This window comes from Aulonocara stuartgranti (genome assembly GCF_965226115.1).
Source record: "Aulonocara stuartgranti genome assembly, chromosome: 13".
In the NCBI taxonomy this organism is placed as follows: domain Eukaryota; kingdom Metazoa; phylum Chordata; class Actinopteri; order Cichliformes; family Cichlidae; genus Aulonocara; species Aulonocara stuartgranti.
The window spans coordinates 31,939,558-31,960,088 of record NC_138949.1 but is presented as its reverse complement, the minus strand read 5'-3'; the positions used below and the strand labels follow the sequence as shown (position 1 = coordinate 31,960,088).

General features: G+C 38.1%; 1 protein-coding gene and 2 long non-coding RNA genes across 3 annotated transcripts; all 3 read left to right on the top strand.

Moving 5' to 3' along the window:
* The first annotated feature begins 664 nt into the window (after positions 1–664).
* On the top strand, positions 665–2,798 carry LOC309720830. Its single transcript, XR_014280575.1, has 3 exons — positions 665–1,177; positions 1,294–1,397; positions 1,502–2,798. It is a non-coding gene; the product is annotated as an uncharacterized lncRNA (long non-coding RNA).
* Positions 2,799–7,815: 5,017 nt separating this feature from the next.
* On the top strand, positions 7,816–17,073 carry LOC309720786 (uncharacterized protein; the record flags this gene model as incomplete). The annotated part of the gene is made up of 3 exons (XM_082557960.1): positions 7,816–8,387; positions 8,818–11,285; positions 17,047–17,073. The coding sequence occupies exons 2-3, from the start codon at positions 9,621–9,623 to the stop codon at positions 17,071–17,073; spliced, it is 1,692 nt and encodes a 563-aa protein (XP_082414086.1). The 5' UTR covers positions 7,816–8,387; positions 8,818–9,620.
* Positions 17,074–18,012: 939 nt separating this feature from the next.
* On the top strand, positions 18,013–20,146 carry LOC309721011. The gene is made up of 3 exons (XR_014280629.1): positions 18,013–18,525; positions 18,642–18,745; positions 18,850–20,146. It is a non-coding gene; the product is annotated as an uncharacterized lncRNA (long non-coding RNA).
* The last annotated feature ends 385 nt before the right edge of the window (positions 20,147–20,531 follow it).

Genomic DNA, 20,531 nt, shown 5'->3' with positions numbered 1-20,531 from the left:
AGAAAAATCAAATATAGCAGTTTAAAATGAATAGTGTAGGCATATCCTCTCTGCAGCCAGGCTTCAACATCCTGCCAGGCTGCCCCAGTCTCACTGTGGCTGGGAGGGAGGGAGGGTGGACCAGAGGATTGCCTACACAACACATAAATGTTCAACAGCTTCTTCATTGTTTCTGAGAGAACAATAATGACTAAAGGTTGCTTTTTAAAAAAACAAACAAACAAACAAACAAACAAACAAACAAACAAACAAACCTAATTACAGCAATAATGACAGTTAAGCCACTTTATGTGTGCCTCTATTTTGAAATAGTATTTACAAAAATGTTATTATTTTGGTTTGTTATAAACTTTAAACTTTTTCAAAAGTATACGATTATATTTTTGGACAAATCTTTCGATGAAACATACATTTTTATGAGCTTTTATCATGTTTCGGCCAGTGCAATCATCAGGGTGGGTCTGGGTTGATAACTGCACATTTCTGGCCAGAAATGTTTCAGCAGTGTTACATAAGTAGTACATATGTAACACTTGCTTTCTGTTACCAGCTGATACCCTACATTTGTATAGACATTGGATGGTGTGAGGTTGGGGAGTTGAGTGGGGGGGGGGGGGGTTTACGGTGGGAGCTGAGGGGGGGGGGGGTGTTAGGTTTCCTTTTTTCTTTTTCTTTTTTAAGAGAGACACAGTCCTCCTGTGTCTTCTCCAAGCTTCACATGTAAGATCCAACAGTGTGAAGCACATAGCAGCTAGAAACTGTAATGCCACAGATCAGAGAGGCTTCATCATCACCATCTTCATCGCCGTACGATCAGAGCGTGAGACTTCACATCTGGAGCACAGGAGACATTCTGTGATAAGTCCTCCTTCTAGCTTGTCCCACAAGCAGTCGGTGAGATTTACTCACAACAAAAAGGGTTAATGACATAATTTCCATGAAAACATGTGTTCATTCTTTGTAAAGTGTTTAAATTGTGTTTTCACTTGACCTTAGGAGTGTTAGAGTGTATTGTAATGTCTGTACTCAGGTGTTTCCCTCTGTGATCCATCCCCATCAGAGCTGAGACACTCAGGACTGAACAGACTGCACAGTTTCTGTGACCGAGCCTCCAAAACACCTTCTTTGAAACCACTCATGATAGAAGGGCTTCATATTTGCAGCAGCACTACTACAGGTATTCAGTTTATTACAGGATGTGTTTGTTTCTTAGGACCAGCTCTGAGTGCACACTACCTAACATATACACCTTTCTGTTCATTACAAACCAACTACTCTGGATCATATGGCCAGTTGGCAGGAATGTTGCTGCAGGAAAACATCCCTGGAGATCACCATCATTGTCAGACTGACTGTGCCTCCTCTGTGCAGTGTCAAGATCCTCTCTAAATGAGTGTGTAAGTTAACATTTTCATTATTTTATTCCCTTTGACAAGACAAGTATCACTGATATTTACATTTACAACTACATATGTTCCCGTTTTCTGCTCTTCTTTTAAAGTCCTCAGCTATCCTGCTTCTGTGCTGCTTGCCACACATCAAACACTGGCCGGATGACAGGGAGGATCCACTCTGAAGTCACTGGACGTGATGAGGATCATATGGGACTTCATAGTTTCACAGAAACATTGTGCTCTGTGATTACAGGTTTTAAATGGACATAATGACTGCCTCTCTCTGATCAACAGGCTAAAGGATTGTTTTCATTGTTAGTGCTCTGTACAATGTATGCTTATTTAATATTTCATCACAGAGCAAACCTTTATTTATTTAACATTTTTTTTATTTTGTTTTAATGTTGAATTAACTGTGGGGATTTTTTTAAGTGGGCACTTGGGATGTCATATGACCAGAAATGTGGTAACTGGAATTCAACAGTATGGAAGAAAAAATCTGCTGAGAACGAAACACATACAAAAACCCCCAAGAAAATTCAAATTCATTCCATGTAATCCAATCTAAAACATTTTAAACTGCTGAACAGCAACACAAACAGTGTTAAAAAACAGTGTTAACAGAATGATTATGATGATTTTGTACCAAAGTTTCAGGTCACATGGCACACCTAGTGTGTAGTGTGGGGTATCAGCTGGTAAGTATAGGTTTTTTCATATTTGTGTCCTTAGAGTTTAGATAGATAAAGCCTTGTGTATAATAATTAGTCATAACCACAACTCAAAGTCAGGGACTAACTAAATTTGGGACTTTGTGTCTGAGCCCAGGTTAAAACAATGTGTAAAAAAGCATTTAGTGGCATGGCTGAACAATGCTGTATTGATACTTATTTATCCATGTTCACAAAAAGGACTAATGTGTTTATTTGATTATTTGCATGTGTTAAACTGTGTCACCACCTTAGGCTTTCATTTGAGTTTACTCACAAATCTCTATACAGTTCTCTTTTACCACTGTGTGGACTCTGTTTACATTAAAACATAAAAAAGAATGAGTAATAAAAAGATGTGTAGACAGATCAGAAGATTAAGTAGACCGATAGAAACAGCTGTTCAGCCATGTTCTAAGAAACCAACACAATTTAAAGGTTCAGGATTGTGGTTTTAAAAGTTGAATTTTCATGTATTTCATATGTTGCTCATTATTTTTTATTTAGTTATTTAATTTAGTTATTTTTCTTTATTCTACCAGTCCTTTTCAGAAAGAAGCTGTAAAATATGACTTAAGATTTTTATGTTATTTTCTATGACATACAAAACAAATTGATGTATGTAATACTATTAAACATGATATACACATGTGTATATGTCTGAAAAACATCATGCTGTATATTAAAGTTTGTATTTTCTGCAGAATGTTTGTTCATCTTTTAAGTTCATTTCAATTAGAAGAATATGAACTTTTAATATTCATTCAGAGGTTTTCTGACTCTAAATTTTCTTTTGTCATTACTCATCTTTTTATTATTTACATTTTAAACATGCTTAGCTTTTTCCAACTTCTTCTGTGTGAACATCAGCTTTCAAAAGTTCTGCACTTTTATTTTCAGGTTAAAAATTCTGTATTTTCCAGCTCATTCAGATTTTTAACTTAACATTCAGCAATTAATTCATTTCAGTGCATACATTCAGATTCAAGCATTCACACTGCAGTTTCTTCAGAAAATGCACTTTCTAGTTATTATTATATTTTATCTATTCCGTACGTTTTTTGTAATCCTACTCCTTCAAAACCGTTCAACTTAGAAAAACCATTCAAACACCGTTAGATTCCTATTCTTTTGGACAACACTGCTTCTATTTTTCATATTTTTAACATTTATATTTTTAATTTTATTCAACTTTATTCAACAAAAATTTATAATGTATTTCAATGGGGAGACCCTTCAAATCCTCATTCAACTTACTCATTTTTAAACTCTTACTACTTCCACATACATTGACATAGAGCCACCATTCAAACTTTAAAACGAAGACAAGACATTCAACTATTCAACTTGTATTTATCTTTTCAATATCTATTATACTTTTTCTTCAGTTCCAGTTTAAGTTTCATGATGTTTTTTCACCCGTTTCAGAGTTTATAATGGGTGTGTATGGGACGGAATGTTGGGGCTAGAGTGAGAGAGCTCAACTGCTAGAGTGAGAGGAGCAAAAAAATTAATCTTAAAATATTTTTTAAAACTGCTGCTGTGTCCGCAGCGTTTGCTCTACAGCCACCATTTTACCCTCAAAACGTAGCCATCGCTGTCCTCTTTCATCCAATGTGTTTACTATTGTCCTAGGTGTTATGGTTCTTTCATAAATGTCACCAATGCACAGCCTCCTCCCTCCAACTCTTCCATAGACTCTAATGTTAAAATGGCTCAGAAGGTTCTTTTGAAAATCAGAAGAGCATGGTGTCTTTCCACTGTCACCACGTCCATATAATAAACTCCACAGGCATGAAAACTGAGAATTCAGTAGACTAGACATTGCTGTCGCTCACGGTGAAAGAATTTCGTCAATACGACTTGTACTTTTCATATGGGAACGATTTGTTTCGGCCTGACTTTTCTGTTCATTTTAAGCAGCAAAAGTGAGGTGCATGTCTGTGTCCGTGTGTATGGAGCCATTGGGTGCGGTCACTATAGCAACCAGGCTCACACCTGCCTGCTTAACGAGCTCTCTCTCTCACTCTGCCAAGATTCATCTTAAACACTTCTCTTTCAACTGCTGCTGTCTCCACAGTGTTACAGCCATCATTTTACCCTCAAAACGTCGCCATCGTTGTTCTCTTTCCAACATCTTGTCTTTCAAAGCTCAGAGATGTAAACTTTTTAAACTGTGTGGATCCAAGTGGAGGGATCACATTTGAGTCATTCAGTGATTCAAAGAATATGACCTTTTAATATTCTTTCAGATGTTTTCTGACTCTAAATGTTCTTTTCTCATTTCTTAGGTTTTTCTAATTTACAATTAAAACATTTTCAGCTTTTTTCCAACTTCTTCTTCTGTGTAACCTTCAGCTTTTAGCAGTTCAGCACTGTTGTTTTCAGGTTAAATTCAGTTTTGTTTTTTTTGTTTTTTTATCTCATTCAAAATTTTTAACTCAAAATTCAGCAATTAATTCATTTCAGTCCATACATTCAGATTCAAGCATTCACACTGCAGTTTCTTCAGAAAATGCACTTTCTAGTTAGTGTGAATGCTTGAAAAGCATTCACAGTATTGTTCTTCTAATCTTTATTATTATTAGTGTGAATGCTTGAAAAGCATTCACAGTATTGTTCTTCTAATCTTTATTAGTGTGAATGCTTGAAAAGCATTCACAGTATTGTTCTTCTAATCTTTATTATTATTATTATTATTATATTTTATTTTTCCGTACGTTTTTTCAAAGCCTACTCCTTCAAAACCGTTCAACTTAGAAAAACCATTCAAACATCGTTAGATTCCTATTATTTTGGACATGACTGCTTCTAATTTTCTCATTTTTAACATTTATATTTTTAATTTTATTCAACTTTATTCAACAAAAATTTCCCATGTATTTCAATGGGGAGACCCTTCAAATTCTCATTCAACTTACTCATTTTTAAACTCTTACTACTTCCACATACATTGACATAGAGCCACCATTCAAACTTTAAAACGAAGACAAGACATTCAACTATTCAACTTGTATTTATCTTTTCAATATCTATTATACTTTTTCTTCAGTTCCAGTTTAAGTTTCATGATGTTTTTTCACCCGTTTCAGAGTTTATAATGGGTGTGTATGGGACGGAATGTTGGGGCTAGAGTGAGACAGCTCAACTGCTAGAGTGAGAGGAGCAAAAAAATTAATCTTAAAATCTTTTTTAAAACTGCTGCTGTGTCCACAGCGTTTGCTCTACAGGTATGATTTTACCCTCAAAACGTAGCCATGGCTGTCCTCTTTCATCCAATGTGTTTACTATTGTACTAGGTGTTATGGTTCTTTCATAAATGTCACCAATGCACAGCCTCCTCCCTCCAACTCTTCCATAGACTCTAATGTTAAAATGGCTCAGAAGGTTCGTTTGAAAATCAGAAGAGCATGGTGTCTTTACACTGTCACCACGTCCATATAATAAACTCCACAGGCATGAAAACTGAGAATTAGGTAGACTAGACATGGCTGTCGCTCACGGTGAAAGAATTTTGTCAATACGACATGTACTTTTCATTTGGGAAGAATTTGTTTGGGCCTGACTTTTCTGTTCATTTTAAGCAGCAAAAGTGAGGTGCATGTCTGTGTACGTGTGTATGGAGCCATTGGGTGCAGTCACTATAGCAACCAGGCTCACACCTGCCTGCTTAACGAGCTCTGCCTGCCACTGTGCCAAGATTCATCTTAAGCACTTCTCTTTCAACTGCTGCTGTGTCCACAGTGTTACAGCCATCATTTTACCCTCAAATTGTCGCCATTATTGTTCTCTTTCCAACACCGTGTCTTTCAAAGCTCAGGCATTTAAACTTTTTAAACTGTGTGGATCAAAGTGGAGGGATCACATTTTAGTCATTCAGTGATTCAAAGAATATGACCTTTTAATATTCTTTCAGATGTTTTCTGACTCTAAATGTTCTTTTCTCATTTCTTAGGTTTTTCTAATTTACAATTAGAACATTTTCAGCTTTTTTCCAACTTCTTCTTCTGTGTAACCTTCAGCTTTTAGCAGTTCAGCACTGTTGTTTTCAGGTTAAATTCAGGTTGTTTTTTTTGTTTTTTTATCTCATTCAAAATTTTTAACTCAAAATTCAGCAATTAATTCATTTCAGTCCACATGTCTGTGTCCGTGTGTATGGAGCCCTTGGGTGCGGTCACTATAGCAACCAGGCTCACACCTGCCTGCTTAACGAGCTCTGTCTCTCACTCTGCCAAGATTAAATCAAAAATGTGTGTTACATCTAAGCAGTTGTAGTAAGATTAACTTTTTCAATAGGTACAATAAGACAGGTTTGACAGGCTTTTGCCACAGATTAACAGTATGTCAGTAGTTAATATAGGCTAACTGAATAGAGCCCTGAATTATTGCCCTGTTAAATTCAAGTTGATTGTGTATTGGTGGACTTGTCTTCTCCACACAGGTTTTTCATACCTCGGCAGTTTTAGTCAGTTGATGACTTTAAAATAATCTTTTCTGACTGGATAATTAAAGCTCACAGCATCTACCTGTCTGTAGTGTATTTTCCCACATTTTAAATAATCGAATCTCATTTAATGTCTCTGTTTTTAGTCTGTATAGTTTATCTCCCCACGAATACGCTCAAAGTAGTCTTAAAATAAAATCCATAAAACAGTTCAAGATGACATACTTTTTATTTGCTAATTTAATGCCAGTTGCCCTCTTTCCTGAGTATAAGCGAATGAGTGACATAAAGAGAAAAAGTACCAATTTGTATGCTGGTGAGTCTTGTGTATTTTTTTCTCTGTCTCTCTATGACAGAGAAATATATATGCTCATTATTGATGTTCAAACTGATGCTCAAATTTCCAAGCACCACCTGAACGCCTCATCAGTCTTTAACTAATCACTGCACCAACTGCCGTCATTCCGCTTTGCTCTCTGCTGTGGTAAGTACAATACACTCAGTACAGCACTGTTTTAGTTTTATGATGGTAAAAATACATGTTTGACATTTAAACTCACATATCAAGTCTTTTTAAAGTTCAACAGAGTTCAAAGAATAAAGAAAGCAAAAAAAGAATAACCTTTGCTACCATTTATATAGGTTTATGACTTTTGCTGTTAGCAGCAGTGCTAACGCTAGCTTCAATGCTAATGCTAGCTATAGTGCTAACACTAGCCTTAGCAGTTGTTAACTGACAAAAAGAATATTCTTGTGATATTCCTGTGATATTTATTGGCGGTCAGTGAGACAAAAGTAACAAATGAGATTTATTATTGCCATTGTGCCTCAGTTTTAACAGTAAGAGTACTTTATGACTTTTGCTGTTAGTAGCAGTGCTAATGCTAGCTTCGATGCTAATGCTAGCATCAATGCTAACGCTAGCTATAGTGCCAACACTAGCCTTAGCAGTTGTTAACTGACAAAAAGAATATTCTTGTGATATTCCTGTGATATTTATTGGCGGTCAGTGAGACAAAAGTAACAAATGAGATTTATTATTGCCATTGTGCCTCAGTTTTAACAGTAAGAGTACTTTATGACTTTTGCTGTTAGTAGCAGTGCTAACGCTAGCTTCAATGCTAATGCTAGCTATAGTGCTAACACTAGCCTTAGCAGTTGTTAACTGACAAAAAGAATATTCTTGTGATATTCCTGTGATATTTATTGGCGGTCAGTGAGACAAAAGTAACAAATGAGATTTATTATTGCCATTGTGCCTCAGTTTTAACAGTAAGAGTACTTTATGACTTTTGCTGTTAGTAGCAGTGCTAATGCTAGCTTCGATGCTAATGCTAGCATCAATGCTAACGCTAGCTATAGTGCCAACACTAGCCTTAGCAGTTTTTAACTGACAAAAAGAATATTCCTGTGATATTCCTGTGATATTTATTGGCGGTCAGTGAGACAAAAGTAACAAATGAGCTTTATTATTGCCATTGTGCCTCAGTTTTAACAGTAAGAGTGCTAGTTCTACCAGCAGTGCTAACACTAACTGAAGTGCTAACGCTAGCAGGAATGCTAGCGTTAGCAGCGATGCTAAGGCTAGTAACAGTCTAACAGTAGCCTTATATAAGTACTTAAATAAATACTTCAGTTAATTAGTTTGAATTATAAAATGGCTGCTGTATCAGCTGGTGTGCTATATTACTCTATAATTACCCTGCTGACTATAAGTTCAGTGTATCATGTCGTGTGGGCTTTGTTTTTTTGTTAGTCTGATAACACTGTACAGACAACTAACATGTTATTTCTTGTCTTACACTTTCAGGAACTTGACTCACATCTGTGCTTTGCCTGGTAGGTGTGCACATACTGTTAGAGAAGTACACCAAAATTTTAAAAAAAGAGTCTGACTAATATAAGCTTTAAAGTGATGGGTTCAAACTTTGTGCTAGACCTTTTAAACACATTTTTATAATAAATACACATAAGTTCAGCTTAACAATTGGGCTAAAATATTTTTTTCGTACATTTTTGCACATTACATGTGATTAGTTAACAATTCACTCAATCATATTTGTATTTAAAAATATTATTGCTGAATTTAATTAAATATTTATTCTTTTAAAAAGTGCCAAATTGTGCAACTTTTTGCACATGGCAGCCGACAACAGTTTAGCTTGAATATTTGTTTTGTCCTTTTTCAGTAGTCACAATTAGTTCATACAATTACCATGTGATATAATTTTATTAAAATTATTATTTTTTTCTTGTTTTTTGTTCACAGTGTGCAGAAGAAGAACAAGGACCAGATCTCCAGTCTTCTATCTCACATCCCAACCCCCCAACCCCTCTATCTTCTGTCCTACTCCACCTGTTGTCTCTGCCTTCTTTCCATCTGTATTTCACCCTGTGGTTTGTGAGAAATTTTGCCAAACCAAGAATCTTATTGCGGTTTGATTTAAAGCCGTGTCTCTCCTGCTCTGTCTGTTCTCTCTGCTAAATTTTCTCTCTACCTGTTTTTCACTCTTTGGCTTGCTGCTGAAAAATGCACAAGCCAATAAAACAATAAAGAGTGCATATTTTGCCTCAACCTGAGAACAAACTGAACAAACAAAGAAAACTCTGCGGTTTGATTTAAAGCCGTGTCTCTCCTGCTCTGTCTGTTCTCTCTGCTAAATTTTCTCTCTACCTGTTTTTCACTCTTGGCTTGCTGCTGAAAAACGCCAAGCCATTAAAGCAATAAAGAGTGCATATTGCCTCTACCTGAGAACAAACTGAACAAATAAAGAAAACTCTAATTCACGGTTTGATTGTGATTTCCCAGCCGTGTTTCTCCTGCTCTGTCTGTTCTCTCTTCTAAATTTTCTCTCTAGCTGTTTTTCACTTTGCGCTTGCTGCTAAGTTGTGCCAAGCCAATAAAGAGAGTGCATATTATTCTCTCGACTGACAAACTGTCAAACAAACAAAGACATCTGTTTCTGAGAAATAAAAACTGAAATATAAAGACAAAGAAAACATCTCCTGCTCTGTGCCACTCTTATTTTATAAACATATTTTCTAAAGACTAAGAGAAACACTTGTGTAAAAATGCCAAGGAAGCAGAAAAAGTCACAAGCTGCAAAACAACGCTGGAAGACGTTCCATGAGTTTCATGAAGTACCAACATGTGAACAAGCTGAGTGTGATTTTCCTCAGAGCTCTGCAGAAGACTTTGTGTCTGCAAAGACCAATGCTGATGGTGTCAAACAGGCAGGTCAACATGTTCCTGCACATGTACAACAGGTATCCTATGCAGATGCTGTAAAGATTGGATTGCAGCATGAATTTAATGATCATCAGGTAAACCATAGAGACCAACCTGAGGTGTCAAGTGCCCCACAGGTGGGTTATGCTGATATTGTAAAAAGAGGCCGTCACAGTGATGTGGCAGGACCATCTCATGCAGAAAGAGTGAACTTTGAAAACCAGCCCTCTGTTACACATATCTGTGCATCTCACAGCCAGGCTCATCCCAAATATGGAGACTCCAGAAACAAGCAGTGCACATGTAACTCACTCACATTTCTTGCTTTCCTTCATGAGAATGATAACATGACTACAGCTGACCTTAATCTGGTCTTGGATAAAGGTGATGTGATGTACAAAGAGGCCAAGAAAAGATTTCCTAAAAATATTCATTTGGCAACCGATGAGCTGCCAGACAAAGTTGATGCTCGCTGGTCTATGTATGATGTCGACATGACACAGCCTTCCCGGTATGGGACATTTGAAGAACCTCCAGAGGAAGCAGTAGATACCTTTCTCAGCTTAGAAGCAGGACTGAGCTGCCTGTTGTCAGATGTGCAGTATGCCTTATTGATTATGAGTGGATTGTGTATCGCAGTGTTCAGATCCACATCAGGCAAATATGGTTTCTTTGATCCACACTCCAGAACACCCAGTGGTCTTCCTCTACTACTACAGTCACGTAATCGTGGTACAGCAGTGATGCTGAAATTCACACTCCTCAGTGACATGATTAAGAGGATCCAAGATTCTTATGAAATGATGGAGATATCACCTTCTTGTAACTATGAGCTGAAGCCTGTGCAGTTCTACAGTATGAGCACAGTCAACCTGAGTGATACTATCACAGACACAGTCTGCAGACCAACAGCTGCCACTGCTGTGGCACCTACTCACTCTGATGCAACTGTTGATGAAGCAAACCCCTCTTCTCCAAGGAGAAACACAACCACTGATCTGACTGAGAACATCTTTTGTCAAATGGTGAAACAAAAAGAAGACCAAATGACTCAGTTCACATCATATGAAGATCAGAATGAACCTCCTAATATACCCACTGAACAACTATGCAGTGAATTAAGTTTCCTTCCATCAAGTGATGCTTTTTCATGTCAATCAAATGCTGCCATAACAAATGTTGCTGCCTGTGACCTTTCTGATATAGTTTTACAAAAACTGAAAAAAGTTAATAAACAACAAAGGAACAAAATGAAAAGAAGATTAATGGCATCAGAGAAACCCAGAAATAAGAGAAAAGAAAACCAAAAAAGGAAAGAACAACAAAAGTATGCTTCAAATAAAAATTACAAAGAAAAGAAAAAATCTTGCACAAGCGAGGCATATAAAAACAATCCTGAAGTTAGACAGAAAAGACAACAGTATATGAAAAGACGTTACTGTGAAAATGATGAATTCAGAAAGAAACAAAAACAATATGTTAAAAAACGTTTTTCTGAGAATGCTACAGTTAGAAAGAAACAACAACAATATATTAAAAGACGCTACTGTGAGAACGATGAATTCAGAAAGAAACAACAACAATATATTAAAAGACGCTACTGTGAGAACGATGAATTCAGAAAGAAACAACAACAATATATTAAAAGACGCTACTGTGAGAACGATGAATTCAGAAAGAAACAACAACAATATATTAAAAGACGCTACTGTGAGAACGATGAATTCAGAAAGAAACAACAACAATATATTAAAAGACGCTACTGTGACAATGCTGAATTTAGACAAAAACAAAAAAACTATATCACTAAAAGGTATCAAGAAAACCCTGAATTCAGAGAGAGACAGAGATCTCGAGTGACTCAGCGTTATGCACGTGATAACGCATTCAGAGTAAGACACAGACAACTAATGAAACAACTAATGCGAGACAGGTATCAAAGTAATCTTGCATTCAGGATTATGCACAACATGAGATGTGCAATGAAAATAAAAAGGAAATACAGATGGGTGAACAGACAAACCCAAGAGAGTGACAACAGTGTGATCAACGAGGCCATATCTGTGTTCAAATCACAAATCAAAGCTGGACCATCATACCCATGTACTGTATGCTTCAAGGCTTCATTTCCAAACCAAGTGCGACCCTGCACAAGGTCAAAGTATGTCAAAAACCCACATGTGGTTGCAACATGTTTGACTGGAAGATTTGTTCATGTTTGTGATGAAAACTGCAGAAATGAGCAGTGCAATGTTCCCGATGAGAGAAAGAGAGAGTGGATTTGTCACACCTGCCACGATCATCTTAAAAATGGATCCATGCCAGCGCTTGCTGTTGCCAATAAACTGGATCTTGCTGATACTCCACCTGAACTGTCTGATCTCAACATACTGGAGAGACATCTCATAGCCAAGTGCATACCATTTGCCAAGATCATTCCTCTTCCCAAAGGCAGACAAAGAGCAATTAGAGGAAATGTGGTCTGTGTCCCATCAGAGGTACAGGAAACTGTTGAAGCATTGCCTCGATTAAGAATTAATTCTCAGGTCATGAGAATAAAACTGAAGAGACGCTTGTCTTACAAAGGTCATCAGCTGTTTCAGACTGTAAGCTGGTCTAAACTTGTGCAAGCACTGCATAAACTCAAGCAGATTCATCCACAGTATAAGGATGTGAGCATCAGAGATGATGCTGAGCTGTGTGATCCAACACTTCCTGATGAAGATGATGATGATGATGAAAACATGAATGAGGACGATTATGATGAGGCTGATTTAATGGAAATTGACAGCTGTGAGAAAAATGCACTGAGTGAAGCACAAAATAAAAATGAACAGGACATTGACACGTTACCCTGTGATGGTGAACAATCGCATGAACAGATGAGAGATGATTCAGAGCAAGCAGATGGACTGACTAATGGTGGTTTTGCACTCGAGTCCTGTTTGCAGCCCCCTGATGTGGCTGAGGAGATATTATGTTTCAGTGAAGGAATCTACTCTGTTGCTCCTGCAGAGAGAAACAATCCAATAAGTTTTTTCAAAACACCTAAACTGGAGGCCATGGCCTTCCCTGTGCAGTTTCCTACAGGCCAAAACACACTTGATGAAAGAAGGCTGATCAAAGTATCCCCCAGTGGGTATTTCAAATCAAGACTTTTCTGCATTGATGATCGTTTTGCCAAAGACACAAACTATTTATTCTTTGCACAGTTTGTGACTGAAATACACTTGGCTACATCCAGCATGACAGTACAGTTAAGGAAGGCAAAGCCTCTGACCAGAGATGGTAGAAAAATAACCTCAGGCATGTTACAAGATAAACATGAGGTGGAGAAACTGGTGCGAAATAAAGATGCAGTGAGATTCATGCAGCCTCTGAGAGGAACCCCAGCCTATTGGGAGAAAACAACAAGAGATCTTTTTGCCATGATCAGACAGTTGGGAACTCCCACGTTCTTTTGCACATTTTCAGCTGCTGAAATGCGCTGGCCTGAAGTGATCGAGGCAATAACAAGGCAGCAAGGTGAACAAGTGAATTTTGAAGGACTCGACTGGTCAGCAAAGTGTGACATCCTGAGAAGCAATCCTGTCACAACAATGCGCATGTTTGACAAGAGAGTTGAAGCATTATTCAGAGATTTACTCTTATCTCCCGCAGAGCCACTTGGCAAAGTCATTGACTACTTTTACAGAGTTGAGTTTCAGCACAGAGGAAGCCCACACATACACTGCCTCCTGTGGGTAGAAGGTGCTCCTGTGTTTGAGGAGGATGATGAGCAAACTGTTCTTGATTTTATAAACAAATACATCACAGCTCAGCTGCCTGATCCACATAAACAACCTGAACTGTACAAAAAAGTAACAGAAGTGCAAAAACACAGTAAGAACCACACAAAGACGTGCTTTAGGAGTTTAAGCTCCGGGTGCCGTTTTGGTTTTCCCAAACCACCCTGCAATGAGACAATGATCACAAGACCCAGTGAGGATGATGCACTGGAAGTAGAAACGGCAAAGAACAAGCTCAGACCACTGAACCAGCTGCTGAATGAACCTGAAACTGCTTCCATGAGTTTAGAGCAGCTCTTGGAAAGATGCAAGTTGACACATGCAGAATATGAGAGATACCTGAATAAAATGAACATGAGGAGTACGATCATACTAAAGCGTGATCCAAAAGACTCTTGGATAAACGGCTATAATCCACATCTGCTTGAAGCCTGGAACAGTAATATCGACATAAGCTTTGTTTTAGATGCTTTTGGTGCTGCAAATTATTTAATGAAATATATATCAAAAAAAGAGGGCGGGCTATCTGAGTACCTGAAAACTGTCATTGAGAACTCCCATAAGGACAGTGTAAATGAGTGCGATGAAATGAGAGCCGTCATGCAGGCATATTCAAAGAAGCGAGAGATCAGTGCACAGGAGTGTGTTGCTCGTGCATGTGGTCTTCACATGAAGCAATGCTCACGTGCTGTAATATTCATTCCAACTGATGATAATCCTGTGAAAATGAGTCGTCCCCTGTCAGTTCTGGACAACACAACACCTGAGTCTTCCAATGTTTGGATGACATCTTTGAATGACAAATACAAAGCCAGACCTGAAACACCAGAGTATGAGGAGATGTGCATGGCAGACTTTGCTGCTACTTGCAGGATTGTCTATGGCCAACAGAAAAAAGGTAAAGATGTTTTGCCCCTTCTCAATGAGATGGGGTTTGTGCAAAGGCGCAAAAACAATAAGCCTGCTATCATCAGATTTCACCGCTGCTCACAAGAAAAACATCCAGAGCAATATTACGGAAGACTGCTTAAACTGTACCTTCCTCATCGTTCAGACCACGAACTGAAAACACCATCGTTGCCAACCTATCAGGCTTTCTATGGTGCTGGCTGTGTACAGCTACCAGGTACTGACCATCTTGAGTACGTGCAACACATTGTCAAAAGAAACAGAGAAAAATATGAGAAAAACAGTGAGGAGATCGAGAGTGCTGTTGAGGAATATGAGCAGAACAGAGGTGTGACTGACGAATGGTGTAATCTGGCACCTGAATCAGATCTCGTAAGGTTGCCACTTGTCGAACAAGAAAGAGAGCGAGACAATGAAAATGAACAGGAAGATGTGCCCGACTACAGCCGTCAGGCTGATGCTTCAACAGAAGTCAGAGCCATCAGGGAACCCCCTGCTATTGATCCCACATTGTTACGTCAGATGTTTCAGAATCTGAACAAGAAGCAAGCCTGCATATTTTATGCAGTTAGAGACTGGTGCATTAAAAGAGTCTGTGCTCTAAATCCAGAGCAGTTTTTCTTTTATATTAATGGTGGTGCTGGAACAGGAAAATCACATCTTATCAAATGCATCTACTCAGAAGCATCTAAGATACTGAGCAAAGTGCCCAGATATGCAGACGACGTTGACATATCAAAACCCACTGTCCTGTTAACTGCTTTCACTGGGACTGCAGCTTTTAACATTTCTGGAACAACACTGCATTCTCTTCTCAAGCTGCCTAGAAGCTTAAAACCTCCCATTCAGGGACTTGGCAATCAGCTGGATGAAGTCAGATCAGAACTTTTGAATGCTGAAATAATCGTCATTGACGAAGTGTCTATGGTGTCAAGACATCTGTTTGCATATGTAGATGCAAGACTCAAACAGATCAAAGGGACTCGGAGACCCTTTGGAGGCATGTCAGTCATTGCTGTCGGAGACTTCTATCAGCTACCCCCAGTGCGACAGTCTAAACCTCTCTGTGTGCACGACCCGTCTGAGATCGACCTGTGGCGGGAGCATTTTCAGATGATCACTCTGACTGAGATTATGCGTCAGAAAGATGATGTTGTCTTTGCAGAGATGCTGAACAGAATTCGTGTGAAAGGAAAGTTGGATGAGCTTTGCGAAGCAGATAGAGATTTGTTGTTACAGGCCATAACTGAACCAGCCCATTGTCCAACTGATGCGTTGCACATTTTTGCAACTAATAAAGAAGTGGATGCACACAACTCTGCAACACTGGCTCTGCTCCACACTCATATCATTGACATCCATGCAGATGATTATAGAAAAGATCCTAGAACTGGCAGAATGGCACTTCAAGACAGACCATTGAAAGGAGGTAAAAACGAGTTACCAGACACACTGAAAGTTGCAGAAGGAGCTCGTGTCATGCTCACCAGAAACATTGACATACAAAATGGTTTGGTTAATGGAGCTTTTGGAATACTACTTAGAGTAGTTCACTCTGAAAACGACCAACACATCATCAAGCTTGGACTTAAAATGGATAATGAGACATCTGGAAAGAATAACCGCACACCAGCAGACGACATGGTGTACATTGAGAGAGCAGAGGAGAATCTGAAGCAGAAAGGAGTGGTACGAAGACAGTTCCCAGTGAAGCTGGCCTTTGCATGTACAATACATAAGGTACAGGGTATGACAACTACATCAGCTGTTGTCTCTCTTAAGAGCATTTTTGAGCCCGGCATGGCCTACGTAGCTGTCAGTAGAGTGACGTCTCTCAGTGGACTGTATCTTCTTGATATGGAGGAGAAAAAAATATTCACCAACCCAGAAATCACTGCAGCGCTTGAGAACATGAGACAAGCCAACCTTGATGACATGATGCCTCTTCTACACGTGAGGCAAACACTGAGCAGGTCAGAGGTTTTCACCATTGTTCATCATAATACAGAGGGACTGCCAGCTCACATTAATGACATCAAAAGTCACCATGAATTGTGTCTAGCAGATGTTTTGTGCCTAACAGAAACACACCTGCGGGGCTCTTTTGTCGCAGAGAGTCTCCACTTGGAAAATTACAATTTGTTCAAACGCAACAGACACCTGTCCTACACAAACTTTCCCCAGATGGCAAACAGAAGTGGTGGTGGAGTTGCTGTTTATGTGAAAAGTGACATTCAAGTGCATGAAAAACAGTACATCCATAATGTAACTGACCTTGAATTTCTGGCTTTAAAGGTTGAAGCACCAGTCAGTGCTCTGATTGCAGTTGTATACAGACCTCCAGACTACACTCTGAGGCCATTCCTGAAAAACCTGGTAAGCCTATTAGACTCATTGGAGATCATGGACTGTCATCCCATCATAGTTTGTGGTGATTTTAATGAGAATGTTTTATCCAGTGCAAACAAACCAATCCTGGAGCTGTTTGAGTCTAGGGGATACGCACAGGTCATCACTGCCCCTACCACAGAGAAGAACACACTGCTTGACCTAATTTTCATTTCTCATCCAGAGCGATGTCTCCATTCTGGAGTCATGAAGACATACCATAGTTACCATGACCCAGTATACTGTGTATTGTCCTGTGATGATTCATGATCTAGATCTTTGAATACAGTAAGTAATTTCTATATTTTTGAATGACTTAAGAAAGTAGAGCGATATTTAAAAGTTGACGCCCTGCATTGCAGTATAATGTTTGAATTGTTTACATAAAATACAATTACATGAATTAAGTAATGATATCAGTAAAAGATGACAATTTTATTTATCACAGAAAATCTAAAATTCACTAACAGTAACCTATAAATGTCAGAAAAATCAAATATAGCAGTTTAAAATGAATAGTGTAGGCATATCCTCTCTGCAGCCAGGCTTCAACATCCTGCCAGGCTGCCCCAGTCTCACTGTGGCTGGGAGGGAGGGAGGGTGGACCAGAGGATTGCCTACACAACACATAAATGTTCAACAGCTTCTTCATTGTTTCTGAGAGAACAATAATGACTAAAGGTTGCTTTTTAAAAAAACAAACAAACAAACAAACAAACAAACAAACAAACAAACAAACCTAATTACAGCAATAATGACAGTTAAGCCACTTTATGTGTGCCTCTATTTTGAAATAGTATTTACAAAAATGTTATTATTTTGGTTTGTTATAAACTTTAAACTTTTTCAAAAGTATACGATTATATTTTTGGACAAATCTTTCGATGAAACATACATTTTTATGAGCTTTTATCATGTTTCGGCCAGTGCAATCATCAGGGTGGGTCTGGGTTGATAACTGCACATTTCTGGCCAGAAATGTTTCAGCAGTGTTACATAAGTAGTACATATGTAACACTTGCTTTCTGTTACCAGCTGATACCCTACATTTGTATAGACATTGGATGGTGTGAGGTTGGGGAGTTGAGTGGGGGGGGGGGGGGTTTACGGTGGGAGCTGAGGGGGGGGGGGGGTGTTAGGTTTCCTTTTTTCTTTTTCTTTTTTAAGAGAGACACAGTCCTCCTGTGTCTTCTCCAAGCTTCACATGTAAGATCCAACAGTGTGAAGCACATAGCAGCTAGAAACTGTAATGCCACAGATCAGAGAGGCTTCATCATCACCATCTTCATCGCCGTACGATCAGAGCGTGAGACTTCACATCTGGAGCACAGGAGACATTCTGTGATAAGTCCTCCTTCTAGCTTGTCCCACAAGCAGTCGGTGAGATTTACTCACAACAAAAAGGGTTAATGACATAATTTCCATGAAAACATGTGTTCATTCTTTGTAAAGTGTTTAAATTGTGTTTTCACTTGACCTTAGGAGTGTTAGAGTGTATTGTAATGTCTGTACTCAGGTGTTTCCCTCTGTGATCCATCCCCATCAGAGCTGAGACACTCAGGACTGAACAGACTGCACAGTTTCTGTGACCGAGCCTCCAAAACACCTTCTTTGAAACCACTCATGATAGAAGGGCTTCATATTTGCAGCAGCACTACTACAGGTATTCAGTTTATTACAGGATGTGTTTGTTTCTTAGGACCAGCTCTGAGTGCACACTACCTAACATATACACCTTTCTGTTCATTACAAACCAACTACTCTGGATCATATGGCCAGTTGGCAGGAATGTTGCTGCAGGAAAACATCCCTGGAGATCACCATCATTGTCAGACTGACTGTGCCTCCTCTGTGCAGTGTCAAGATCCTCTCTAAATGAGTGTGTAAGTTAACATTTTCATTATTTTATTCCCTTTGACAAGACAAGTATCACTGATATTTACATTTACAACTACATATGTTCCCGTTTTCTGCTCTTCTTTTAAAGTCCTCAGCTATCCTGCTTCTGTGCTGCTTGCCACACATCAAACACTGGCCGGATGACAGGGAGGATCCACTCTGAAGTCACTGGACGTGATGAGGATCATATGGGACTTCATAGTTTCACAGAAACATTGTGCTCTGTGATTACAGGTTTTAAATGGACATAATGACTGCCTCTCTCTGATCAACAGGCTAAAGGATTGTTTTCATTGTTAGTGCTCTGTACAATGTATGCTTATTTAATATTTCATCACAGAGCAAACCTTTATTTATTTAACATTTTTTTTATTTTGTTTTAATGTTGAATTAACTGTGGGGATTTTTTTAAGTGGGCACTTGGGATGTCATATGACCAGAAATGTGGTAACTGGAATTCAACAGTATGGAAGAAAAAATCTGCTGAGAACGAAACACATACAAAAACCCCCAAGAAAATTCAAATTCATTCCATGTAATCCAATCTAAAACATTTTAAACTGCTGAACAGCAACACAAACAGTGTTAAAAAACAGTGTTAACAGAATGATTATGATGATTTTGTACCAAAGTTTCAGGTCACATGGCACACCTAGTGTGTAGTGTGGGGTATCAGCTGGTAAGTATAGGTTTTTTCATATTTGTGTCCTTAGAGTTTAGATAGATAAAGCCTTGTGTATAATAATTAGTCATAACCACAACTCAAAGTCAGGGACTAACTAAATTTGGGACTTTGTGTCTGAGCCCAGGTTAAAACAATGTGTAAAAAAGCATTTAGTGGCATGGCTGAACAATGCTGTATTGATACTTATTTATCCATGTTCACAAAAAGGACTAATGTGTTTATTTGATTATTTGCATGTGTTAAACTGTGTCACCACCTTAGGCTTTCATTTGAGTTTACTCACAAATCTCTATACAGTTCTCTTTTACCACTGTGTGGACTCTGTTTACATTAAAACATAAAAAAGAATGAGTAATAAAAAGATGTGTAGACAGATCAGAAGATTAAGTAGACCGATAGAAACAGCTGTTCAGCCATGTTCTAAGAAACCAACACAATTTAAAGGTTCAGGATTGTGGTTTTAAAAGTTGAATTTTCATGTATTTCATATGTTGCTCATTATTTTTTATTTAGTTATTTAATTTAGTTATTTTTCTTTATTCTACCAGTCCTTTTCAGAAAGAAGCTGTAAAATATGACTTAAGATTTTTATGTTATTTTCTATGACATACAAAACAAATTGATGTATGTAATACTATTAAACATGATATACACATGTGTATATGTCTGAAAAACATCATGCTGTATATTAAAGTTTGTATTTTCTGCAGAATGTTTGTTCATCTTTTAAGTTCATTTCAATTAGAAGAATATGAACTTTTAATATTCATTCAGAGGTTTTCTGACTCTAAATTTTCTTTTGTCATTACTCATCTTTTTATTATTTACATTTTAAACATGCTTAGCTTTTTCCAACTTCTTCTGTGTGAACATCAGCTTTCAAAAGTTCTGCACTTTTATTTTCAGGTTAAAAATTCTGTATTTTCCAGCTCATTCAGATTTTTAACTTAACATTCAGCAATTAATTCATTTCAGTGCATACATTCAGATTCAAGCATTCACACTGCAGTTTCTTCAGAAAATGCACTTTCTAGTTATTATATTTTATTCTGTATTCCGTACGTTTTTTGAAAGCCTACTCCTTC